We start from the raw sequence: 12796 nt of genomic DNA on the forward strand, positions 1-12796 counted from the left end.
AAGATCTTTGCTCCTTCTCAACTCTGTGATAATATTATTTTCACAAAATACAACCAATTGTACGTTAATGTTAAATCTTACTCGTGAAAAGTAATCCCCCGATTCCTATTTTCAATAGTCCGCTCATTTGAGCAGGAAAACGCTGAACTTTGTTTTCTACCTGTCAACTGTCAGTTTAGGCTGCTCGCCGGCTCCTCATCACCACTTCAAGATGGCGGCCGAAATTCTCGCGTCACAGCAGCCAATGCTGCGTCTACTTATAAGATGTCTATGGTTCCATCTCGGTCCACACTCTATTTCAGTAGGTGGCGGAAACGCACACCAGAAGGTTGCTTGCCAACCGCCATTTAACAAAAGAAGAAGAAGCCATTAAACCACCGAAGAAGAAAAAGGAGAAGCGTATGCAGCCAAACATGGCGGAAGGTGTAGGCTGTCAGCATTACACACGAAGCTGTTTACTCAAAGTAAGTTATAGTTATGAAAATATTGCTTTTTCTTTACCTTTATATGTCTGCCTGTATCCAAAAGTATTAGACCTACACGAAAGCAACCCATTGTACAATACTTAGTTCTGTCGGACTGAGTAACGCCTGAATTCCCATTTTCGCTTTCCGCCTACAAAAATGGCATATATAACGTTAGAAACATTCAATTGTGTTCTATCAATTCCACCGTCCTTTTGTAGTCAAACGTTAAAAAAAATACATAATTAGTAGTGGGAAATGTTTTAACATGTTCTAATGCATTCATTTTGAATGAGCTGCGTTGTACTTGTGCTTAATGTTGTGTCGTTCGCGAACGATTCGTTCGAACGAACGAATCTTTTGAGTGAACGTACTGAACCGAATTTTCGGTGAACGAATTTTTTGAACGACTCAATTTAAGGAACTGATTCTAGTGATTCAGTACAGTCAAAAGAACTGCCGATCCCATCACTACTTGTGCTGCGCTTTTCCTGCTACGTAGTTAGAATTGTGTGGTGTTCGGGTCTGTGGGACCCGATATAATTTTTTATTAAAAGAAAAATTATACAATTAATTATTTTTTCAAACTGAGACTCACTGACTTTGGCTCATTTTCTGTGAAGAACATATATATCAGAATACATATTTAATATCAGAATACATATTTAATAACCACACACCATACACCCCCCCTCCCCCCATACTTGCCAACCTTGAGACCTCCGATTTCGAGGGGGCGTGAATAAGAGGGGAGGAGTAGAATTACAGCTAGAATTCACCAAGTCAAGTATTTCATATATACATATATGTATATATATATAAGAAATACTTGACTTTCAGTGAATTCTAGCTGTGTATATATATATATATATATATATATATATATATATATATATATGGAGAGAGAGAGAGAAATACTTGAATTTCAGTGTTCATTTATTTACACATATACACACACATAACACTCATCTACTCATTGTTGAGTTAAGGGTTGAATTGTCCATCCTTGTTCTATTCTCCGTCACTATTTTTCTAACCATGCTGAACACCCTCTCTGATGATGCATTCTGATTCGTCTCCTTGTGTGCGCAGATGTGCACTCTTTAAAAGCCGTATATGTTATTGTCACATATGCATGTACAGTAGATGGCAGTATTGTCCTGTTTAAGAGTGTCACAACATTGCTGTTTACGGCAGACGAACTGCTTTATGTTAGACGAAAACGTGACTGCTGTTGTTGTGTGTTGTTACCGCGCTGGGAGGACGTTAATGAAACTGCCTAACAATAAACCCACATAAGAAACCAAGAACTCGCCCTCGATCATTCTACAGTTATAACGTGATTGGGCAGGCACGCTGTTTTATTGTGGGAAAGCGGATGTGAAAACAGGCTGTCGACACGTCACTCAGGGTCCGCCTGAATTTCGGGAGATTTTCGGGAGAAAATTTGTCCCGGGAGGTTTTCGGGAGAGGCGCTGAATTTCAGGAGTCTCCCGGAAAATCCGGGAGGGTTGGCAAGTATGAGTCGAGTCATACCAAACACTATACATACTGGATACTGGACACTACAGTGGGACCCATTACCTCCCTGCTTGGCACTCAGCATCAAGGGTTGGAATTGGGGATTAAATCACCAAAATGATTCCCGAGCGCAGCCACAGCTGCTGCTCACTGCTCCGCTCACCTCCCAGGGGGTGGAACAAGGGGATGGGTCAAATGCAGAGGGTAATTTCTAGGTGTGGTGTGAGACTATCAGTGGTACTTTAACTTTAATTAGTGGGAGCCCTGGGCTTGTTTCTTTGCAATGAGATCCCCAGCTGGCAACCTGCTAGGGACTGCATATGGTAGTAATCAACCTTTGGCTACAATCTGGCACATTTATATGTTACATGTTCATTAATGTGCATTGTATCATCTCACAAAGTTATAACAAATGGCAACTTCCGATGAGGAGTTTTATTGTACATCTATAAACAAGCTTATTGGTGTGTCTCGTGGAACAGGCCAAAGTTAAGTTGGAGAAAATTATTTAATGTTTCTCTGCGGCCCTGTAGCAAATGCGTCACGGACCGGTACCAGTGGTTGGGAACCACTGCAGTACAGTGATTCAAGTGTCATTACTAATCTGCTTGCTTTTTATTGTGCTGTGTTTTGTGTAGGCACCTTGCTGTGGCAAACTCTACGTGTGTCGGCTGTGTCATGATGCAGAGGAGGGTCATCAAATGGATCGATTTAAAGTGGAAGAGGTGAAGTGTATTGACTGTCAAACATTGCAACAGGTATCTATCTTTTACTCTTATCTACACTAAATGGGTAAAATGCTGTATGTTGTTTACTATGGGTGCAACGATTCGTTTTAACAACGATTAGATTCAGAATTTGTGGTTGTCAGTCCGACTCGGGGACGATATTTTTTTTTTAGAACGATAAGATCCGAAACGAATCAGTGAGTTTAAATCAATTCAGTAACTTTTTAGCAAAAAATAAATACGGGATACTGGACACTACAGTTGATGTTTCCTATATTCCTGTTATTTCTTGTAAGGGAATTAGGCATGAATGATATATGGATACAAGCAAGCAAGTAGACAACAACAGGGTTTCCCCTAGATTGCCACTATATATGTGGGGGCGTGGCAAGAGGCTTGGTCGATATGACATCATCATTCATGACATGATCATTTTGATTTGCAATGATGCATACGTTTTCTTTGAAAAGGCTAAACAAATGTCTATGCATATGTAAAAAACAAATATTACACATAGCTAGTCTGTAGCAGAGGCAGCCTTTCTGCCGCCTACAATGTTTATGTACTTTTGATATAACGGAAATATACCAGCGAACCGCGATTGAAAAAATGTGCAATGTGCAAATATGAAGAGAACAGTGAAGCTTTTTCAAGGATACAAAGTGCAGCTGTAGCAGAAGCGTAAAGCAAGTGTGACATCAGGCTCGCTGCAGCTCTCGCTGTTTCGCGTACATGGGGAGACAGAAGTAAAGTCTCTAAACACAATTAGTCTCCAATAACACTAGAAAAAGATGCAAAATTCTTTGCAAGTCGTTTTTCATTTTAAAAAAGTCGCAGGGTTGTGAAGTCTCTAGAAACACGAAATGTTCTGAACAAATGACATTGTACAATTGAGAAGTAGAGCAAAACAATACAAAAAAAAAAAATATATATATATATATATATGTTAATACTGATTAACAATGACAATGATTTGTTTTAAATGTATGTATAAAATTGTTTCGCTTTTACTTTATTAAGAAAAAATAGGCCTCAACGCCGATTATGCATATTATATGATAGCGTCATATTGACCTTGCCCCCACGCCACTAGTAAATATGCAATCTGGGGGAAACCCTAAACTCTGCTTCTTAACACACCTCTGGTCTGCCAGATAATAAGAAGACATAGCAGGAGAAGGGATGAGTGTTGCCGACTGTATAAAGTATCCTGATCCCTCTAAATTGCATTTTCCAAAAAAAAAGAGACCCCCGCCCCCAAAAAAATCTACCTTAAAATTAGAGATGTCCGATAATATCGGACTGCCGATATCGGCTGATAAATGCTTTAAAATGTAATATCGGAAATGATCGGTATCGGTTTCAAAAAGTAAAATTTATGACTTTTTAAAACGCCGCTGTGTACACGGACGTAGGGAGAAGTACAGAGCGCCAATAAACCTTAAAGGCACTGCCTTTGCGTGCCGGCCCAATCACATAATATCTACGGCTTTTCACACACACAAGTGAATGCATCATACTTGGTCAACAGCCATACAGGTCACACTGAGGGTGGCCGTATAAACAACTTTAACACTGTTACAAATATGCGCCACACTGTGAACCCACACCAAACAAGAATGACAAACACATTTCGGGAGAACATCCGCACCGTAACACAACATAAACACACCAGAACAAATACCCAGAACCCCTTGCAGCACTAACTCCTCCGGTACGCTACAATATACACCCTTCACCCCCCGAACTCCGCCCACCTCAACCTCCTCATGCTCTCTCAGGGAGAGCATGTCCCAAATTCCAAGCTGCTGTTTTGAGGGATGTTAAAAAAAAAATAATGCACTTTGTGACTTCAATAATAAATATGGTAGTGCCATGTTGGCATTTTTTTCCATAACTTGAGTTGATTTATTTTGGAAAACCTTGTTACATTGTTTAATGCATCCAGCGGGGCATCACAACAAAATTAGGCATAATAATGTGTTATTTCCACGACTGTATATATCGGTATCGGTTGATATCGGTATCGAAAATTAAAAGTTGGACAATATCGGAATATCGGCAAAAAAGCCATTATCGGACATCTCTAGTTCTTACCTAAGTTGATTTTATTGTTTCTGTTGTTTAAAAAGACATGTATTAGTTCTCAAGAAACATGTGCTATTTAATTGTTTTATTTATAAAAGATAGGGAGATTGTTAACATGTTTCTCCATATACTGGGTTAACGCATGCGCAGTGTTTGTGGGCGGGAAGTGGGGATTGAGTGTTTCCGGTTTTTCCTCTGTGGAGCAGATGATTAAAAATTGTGAACCAAAATAAATGTTGTGTTTATTCACCTCCATTTAACAATATCTACATTTGTGTACTGACTGTAACATGAAGTAATACAGGAGGAATAACAATTTGTATGTTTCTCACCCATCAAGGTTCAACAGGCTTGCCAGCAGTGTCACATACAGTTTGGGGAGTATTATTGTGACATTTGCCACTTGTTTGACAAGAATAAGAAACAGTACCACTGTCATCCCTGTGGAATATGCAGGTGGGTCCACACAAAATATTTACTGTATTCCATTTCACACATTAACATATGCATAAATATTTGGCGTGTAACATTAACTACAAGATACATTGGAGGTGATAGGGTTCTTTCATGTACTGAATACATGTTTTATTTTGATCCATTCAGGATTGGGCCAAGAGAGAAATATTTTCACTGTAGCAAATGCAATTTATGTTTAGCGCAAGATCTGCAGGGAAACCACAAGGTGATTAGTGTGCATTTCTTTGTATATTTAAAACCCTTTTTGCCACGAGGAACTGCGTATTCACTTGCTTTTTGTTACCTTTTTCTATGTTTCAGTGTGTCGAGAACGTTTCGCGGCAGAACTGCCCAGTGTGCATGGAGGTAATGAAAGCTATACAACGGATGTAGGATGGAGAGCGGTGTTGAATATGTGCTTCTCATGTTGATTTACACACTTTTCATTTTGTGTGTGTGTGCATACAGGATATCCACACATCTCGAATTGGAGCTCACGTTCTTCCCTGTGGTCATCTTCTCCATAAGTATAACTTGTTACAGTCCATCAGTGACATTACATAAACAATATCAATAGGATCTTTTTTTTGTCCTGTCCAGCTACTCAGGCAAATCATATAGTTGATGTAGATGCCAATATCGGCTGTACAGATTTATTTTACAAAAGAGAAGTGTGGGATACTTCTTGTTGCCTTATTTGTATTTGACTTTATTAAATGTATTTATCGTATAATATTTTGTGCAGGAGGGGATAGAAAGAGGGAAAAAAAGAAGACAAGAGGGGGAAATTGCGGGGACAAGAAGACAAAGAGACAATAACAACAACAGAATAGCATCAGCAAATAGGATATGTACAAATATGATAGTAAAAATTATAGCAAAGAAGCAGTTAGTGAAATAAATATTGTTAACACAGGAATAACAATGAGCATTATTGCACTACAAATGGAGCAATACAAATACCAATAGAAATATCACTATTAATAATGAATAATAATAATTACATCTATTATCAACAATACAATTGTTTCAAATGCAATAATACATACCGTATTTTTCGGAGTATAAGTCGCACCGGCCGAAAATGCATAATAAAGAAGGAAAAAAACATATAGGTCGCACTGGATTATAAGTTGCATTTTTTGGGGAAATTTATTTGATAAAACCCAACTCCAAGAATAGACATTTGAAAGGCAATTTAAAATAAATAAAGAATAGTGAACAACAGGCTGAATAAGTCTACATTATATGAGGCATAAATAACCAACTGAGAACGTGCCTGGTATGTTAACGTAACATATTATGGTAAGAGTCATTCAAATAACTATAACATATAGAACATGCTATACGTTTACCAAACAATCTGTCACTCCTAATCGCTAAATCCCATGAAATCTTATACGTCTAGTCTCTTACGTGAATGAGATAAATAATATTATTTGATATTTTACGGTAATGTGTTAATAATTTCACACATAATTCGCTCCTGAGTATAAGTCGCAACCCTGGCCAAACTATTAAAAAAACTGCGACTTATAGTCTGAAAAATACGGTATATGTAATGATAACTTGAAATACAAAAGAAAACAGATAAATGGAGAGGAAGAAGGCAAAGCGAACTGTATTAATCTTGTAGATTGTTATAGTAACAATAGGTTACCGTAAGCTTTGTCAGTGTGCCATGTGTTACCCAGTTTCCCCTAGGGCAAGGTTCGGCAACCTTTACCAGTCAAAGAGCCGTTTTGACCAGTTTCACAAATTAAAGAAAACAATGGGAGCCACAAAATTCTTTTGAAATTTAAAATGAAGTAACACTGCATACAAAGGTTTTTTTCTTGCTTTGTGCGATGTATAAACCAAGGGTCTCGGACACGCGGCCCACACCTTAATATGAAAATTGAATGTCAGTGCGGCCCGCGGGTTTTATATGAATGGCGCTTGACAGCGTCATACTTGTCAACCCTCCCGATTTTTCCGGCAGACTTCGATTGTCAAGGCAACTGTTCTCTCGAACGTGCCGTGATGGTACAGCATTTAGCGCCCACTAAAATCAGCGTGCCGGCCCAGCCACACGTTGTATGGGGCTTCTGCTTGCTCGCGTAAGTGACAGCAATGCATACTTGGTCAACAACCACACAGGTTACACTGATGGTGGCTGTATAAAAAAACTTTAACACTCTTACTAATAATGCGCCACACTGTGAACCCACATCAAACAAGAATGACAAACACATTTCGGGAGAACATCTGCACCGTAACACAACATAAACACAACAGAACAAATACCTAGAATCACATGCAGTCCTAACTCTTCCGGGCTACATTATACACCCCCGCTACCAAACCCCGCCCACCTCAACCGACGCACAGAGGGGGGGGTTTGATGTGTGAGGGAGCAGGGTTGGGGTGGGGGCGGGGGCGGGGATTGGTGGTAGCAGGGGTGTATAATGTAGCCCGGAAGAGTCAGGGCTGCATGGGATTCTGGGTATTTGTTCTGTTGTGTTTATGTTGTGTTAAGGTGCAGATGTTCTCCCGAAATGTGTTTGTCATTCTTGTTTGGTTTTGGTTCAAAGTGTGGCGCATTATTAGTAAGAGTGTTAAAGTTGTTTTAAATGGCCACCGTCAGTGTAACCTGTGTGGCTGTTGACCAAGGATGCTTTGCTGTCACTTACATGTGCAAGCAGAAGATGCATATAACAAGAGGCTGGGCTGGCACGCTGTTTATACAGATTGTAGAGGATGCTAAATGCCGTGCCATCATGGCACACCCTTATTATTAATGTAAGGGTGAAAATCGGACAATATTAATCCCGGGAGTTTTCTGCGAGAGGCAGCCGCGGGTTGCCAACCCCTGCCCTAGGGCAACAACGTTAATATATGTTTGATGAAACGTGATTATATGCATGAGTGTATGTATGTACATGTATGTGTATATGTATGTTTGTACAGTGAATGTGTATGTACTGTATGTGTATATGTATGTTTGTACAGTGAATGTATATGTACATGTATGTGTATATGTATGTTTGTACAGTGAATGTGCGTGTGGATGTAAGAACTTTGAGTGTGTAGGTACGTACTGTATTTGTGTATAGGATCATTAAGTACACATTTATCATCAAACATCAAAATAAGATTTGTCTCTCAATTTTTGCAGGACCTGTTTTGATGACATGGTCAAGACTAAGTATGTGTATTTGTTCCTGGTAAAATCATTTCCCCATTAGGTGTATACTAACTTTGTATTACTTTCACCGTTGTTGTAGTGCGTATCGCTGCCCTCTTTGTATGCACTCTGCCTGGAACATGGAGGACTACTGGGATCAGATGGACAAAGAGATTGCTCATTCACCGATGCCCACTGAATACCAGGATGCCACTGTCAAGGTAAAACATCACAAGTACAGTGGCATTCACATGGTACATTCAGTGGGGAAAATAATGATTTGATTCACTTACAATTATGAACAGTCCAGAATAGGATTGGGGAGAATAAAGAATATGAATATACATTGGGATAGAAAACATAATCAATATCAATATAAAATACCTTTGATGTATATATTTCTTTTTGGTTGGATAAAATCGTAAAGGATAAAGCATGGTTGGCTACATGAACAAAAGCACTCGTGGTCTAGCATGCTAGAAAAACAGGAAGTGATCCGTGAGCAATGGGAGGGACACTAAACAGCCAATCACATACCAGTATCAACTATCAAATTTGGTCGCGCCATCTAGCTGTCTTGCTGTTGATTCTCTGCGTGGAGTGAGAAGAGAAAGTAAAAATGAGTGCTGCAGAGAGCTAAAAAATGGTCAATAAAACGGCAAACGTCACCTCGAGAGTATGGCAGTTTTTTTAAAAATTTTCCAAACTGACCTTATTCCATTGCCACACTAATTTTAATTTTGTTGTGATGCCCCGCTGGATGCATTAAACAATGCAACAAGGTTTTCCAAAATAAGAGAACAACTTCAACTCCAGTTATGAAAAAAAGTGCCAACATGGCACTGCCATATTTATTATTGAAGTCACAAAATGCATTATTTATTTTTTTACCATGCCTCAAAACAGCAGCTTGGAATTTGGGACATGCTTTCCCTGAGATAATCCTAATACCCACTACAACTATGGGAAATACTTTGACTTTCACAAAGTGCATTATTATTTTTATTATTTTTTTTTAAACATGCCTCAAAACAACAGCTACAAAAACAATGAAGGCACACAGCTTCAGTCCAGAGTATACTAGAGCAGTGGTTCTCAAATGGGGGTACGCATACCCTTGGGGGTACTTGAAGGTATGCCAAGGGGTACGTGAGATTTTTTTTTAAATGTCTGTCAAAAAGAACTGTGAAAAGAAATGCAACAATGCAATATTTAGTGTTGATGGCTAGATTTTTTGTGGACATGTTCCATAAATATTGATGTTAAAGATTTCTTTTTTTGTGAAGAAATGTTTAGAATTAAGTTCATGAATCCAGATGGATCTCTATTACAATCCCCAAAGAGGGCACTTTAAGTTGATGATTACTTCTATGTGTAGAAATCTTTATTTATAATTGAATCACTTGTTTATTTTTCAACAAGTTCTTAATTATTTTTATATCTTTTTTTCCAAATAGTTCAAGAAAGACTACAAATGAGCAATATTTTTGCACTGTTATACAATTTAATAAATCAGAAACTGATGACATAGTGCTGTATTTTACTTCTTTATCTCTTTTTTTCAACCAAAAATGCTTTGCTCTGATTAGGGGGTACCGGTACTTGAATTAAAAGAATGTTCACAGGGGGTACATCACTGAAAAAAGGTTGAGAACCACTGTACTAGAGCATACTTGCCAACCTTGAGACCTCCGAATTCGGGAGATGGGGGGGCGGCGGGGTTTGGTGGAAGCGGGGGGTGTATATTGTAGCGTCCCGGAAGAGTTAGTGCTGCAAGGGGTTCTGGGTATTTGTTCTGTTGTGTTACGGTGCGGATGTTCTCCCGAAATGTCTGTCATTCTTGTTTGGTGTGGGTTCACAGTGTGGCGCATATTTGTAACAGTGTTAAAGTTGTTTATACAGCCACCCTCAGTGTGACCTGTATGGCTGTTGATCACGCATGCATGGCATTCACTTGTGTGTGTGTGTGTGTGTGTAAAAGCCGCACATATGTGACTGGGCGGGCACGCTGTTTGTATGGAGGAAAAGCGGACGTGACGACAGGTTGTAGAGGACGCTAAAGGCAGTGCCTTTAAGGCACGCCCCCAATAGTGTTGTTCGGGTGGAAATCGGGAGAAATTCGGGAGAATGGTTGCCCCGGGAAATTTTCGGGAGGGGCACTGAAATTCGTGAGTCCATCCATCCATCCATCCATCTTCTTCCGCTTATCCGAGGTCGGGTCGCGGGGGCAGCAGCCTAAGCAGGGAAGCCCAGACTTCCCTCTCCCCAGCCACTTCGTCCAGCTCTTCCTGTGGGACCCCGAGGCGTTCCCAGGCCAGCCGGGAGACATAGTCTTCCCAACGTGTCCTGGCTGCGATGGTGGGGGAGGATGCCGGACAGACCTGGCAGGCCCAAACGCATTGTGAGGGTTTGCTGGGAACGTCTGGCAGAGTCTCCTGTCAGAGAGAGTTTCAATTCCCACCTCCGGAAGAACTTTGAACATGTCACGAGGGAGGTGCTGGACATTGAGTCCGAATGGACCATGTTCCGCGCCTCTATTGTCGAGGCGGCTGATTGGAGCTGTGGCCGCAAGGTAGTTGGTGCTTGTCGTGGCGGTAATCCTAGAACCCGTTGGTGGACACCGGGGGTGAGGGATGCCGTCAAGCTGAAGAAGGAGTCCTAGCGGGTTCTTTTGGCTCATAGGACTCCTGAGGCAGCGGACAGGTACCGACAGGCCAAGCGGTGTGCGGCTTCAGCGGTCGCAGAGGCAAAAACTCGGACATGGGAGGAGTTCGGTGAGGCCATGGAAAACGACTTCCGGACGGCTTCGAAGCAATTCTGGACCACCATCCGCCGCCTCAGGAAGGGGAAGCAGTGCACTATCAACACCGTGTATGGCGAGGATGGTGTTCTGCTGACCTCGACTGCGGATGTTGTGGATCGGTGGAGGGAATACTTCGAAGACCTCCTCAATCCCACCAACACATCTTCCTATGAGGAAGCAGTGCCTGGGGAGTCTGTGGTGGGCTCTCCTATTTCTGGGGCTGAGGTAGTTAAAAAGCTCCTCGGTGGCAAGGCCCCGGGGGTAGATGAGATCCGCCCAGAGTTCCTTAAGGCTCTGGATGCTGTGGGGCTGTCTTGGTTGACAAGACTCTGCAGCATCGCGTGGACATCGGGGGCGGTACCACTGGATTGGCAGACCGGGGTGGTGGTTCCTCTCTTTAAGAAGGGGAACCGGAGGGTGTGTTCTAACTATCGTGGGATCACACTCCTCAGCCTTCCCGGTAAGGTCTATTCAGGTGTACTGGAGAGGAGGCTACGCCGGATAGTCGAACCTCGGATTCAGGAGGAACAGTGTGGTTTTCGTCCTGGTCGTGGAACTGTGGACCAGCTCTATACTCTCGGTAGGGTCCTTGAGGGTGCATGGGAGTTTGCCCAACCAGTCTACATGTGTTTTGTGGACTTGGAGAAGGCATTCGACCGTGTCCCTCAGGAAGTCCTGTGGGTCCCACAGGAATTCGTGAGTCTTCCGGGAAAATCGGGAGGTTGAAACCGATACCGATAATTTCCGATATTACATTTTTAAAGCATTTATCTCTACATTCAATCCTCAATTGTTTAGGTGGTGATAAATCAGTCAATTCAACAAAATCCTCTGAATTGTCAACTATTAATGGATGACTGTTATTACTGTATCCACATTTGGTTTAAACATGTAAGGTTTGACCTGGCCCATCACCTCATTTTCCCTCCGTCTTTATTTGTTCTAGATTATATGTAACGACTGTCAAGCACACTGCACGGTACCTTTCCACGTCTTGGGGATGAAGTGCAGCAGCTGTGGTTCGTATAACACCGCACAAAACGGAGGTCTCATCCAGCAGCGCCATCCAGAGCCAGGAGACGGCGACGACAACGACAGCGACATGCCCGAGACAAACGCGGAGCCGGAGCAGCAGGATGAAGTAGGGTCAGCTCTGGCACATTAGCACATGGATTATATCACAATTGTACACAAGTATACAAGTGTTTGTAATACCATGGTGTAGTTCCCATTTCTCTCCTGTGCCTGCTTATCCAACTAACTTTGCAGTCGCCCTGATCACCTTCCACTTTTACACAGTCTATTTCCTAAGCAGCCAAACTCATGAATAATTATATTTAATATGTACTGTTTACAATCGTGAAAAAAAACCCTATTCTATTTCATCAGAAACATATAACATATCAAATTATGTTTTGAACAAATATATTCAATAAGGGACTGAAATGCATGAGGCAAATAATTACAATACTGTTCAAGTTAAAAAATGTACAATTGTTCCTGAAAACTATTTGAATATTAAACAATGTGAATAAAATGTTGCTTTCTGTTACAAGGCCCATGTAAAAAT

At 41.2% G+C, this 12796-nt stretch overlaps 1 protein-coding gene across 1 annotated transcript in view; it reads left to right on the forward strand.

Annotated features, from left to right (window-relative positions):
• The first annotated feature begins 340 nt into the window (after window positions 1-340).
• LOC133622910 (RING finger and CHY zinc finger domain-containing protein 1-like) overlaps window positions 341-12796 on the forward strand; it is a 13007-nt gene continuing 551 nt past the window's right edge. The window contains exons 1-9 of the mRNA XM_061985761.2: window positions 341-464; window positions 2624-2743; window positions 5142-5257; window positions 5405-5483; window positions 5579-5623; window positions 5726-5784; window positions 8415-8444; window positions 8524-8644; window positions 12173-12796. The exon at window positions 12173-12796 is cut by the window's right edge and continues 551 nt beyond it. Coding sequence (XP_061841745.1) covers window positions 402-464; window positions 2624-2743; window positions 5142-5257; window positions 5405-5483; window positions 5579-5623; window positions 5726-5784; window positions 8415-8444; window positions 8524-8644; window positions 12173-12391 — 852 coding nt within the window. The 5' untranslated portion in view covers window positions 341-401 and the 3' untranslated portion in view covers window positions 12392-12796. The remainder of the gene's footprint in view (window positions 465-2623; window positions 2744-5141; window positions 5258-5404; window positions 5484-5578; window positions 5624-5725; window positions 5785-8414; window positions 8445-8523; window positions 8645-12172) is intronic.

This window comes from Nerophis lumbriciformis, linkage group LG12 (genome assembly GCF_033978685.3).
Source record: "Nerophis lumbriciformis linkage group LG12, RoL_Nlum_v2.1, whole genome shotgun sequence".
In the NCBI taxonomy this organism is placed as follows: domain Eukaryota; kingdom Metazoa; phylum Chordata; class Actinopteri; order Syngnathiformes; family Syngnathidae; genus Nerophis; species Nerophis lumbriciformis.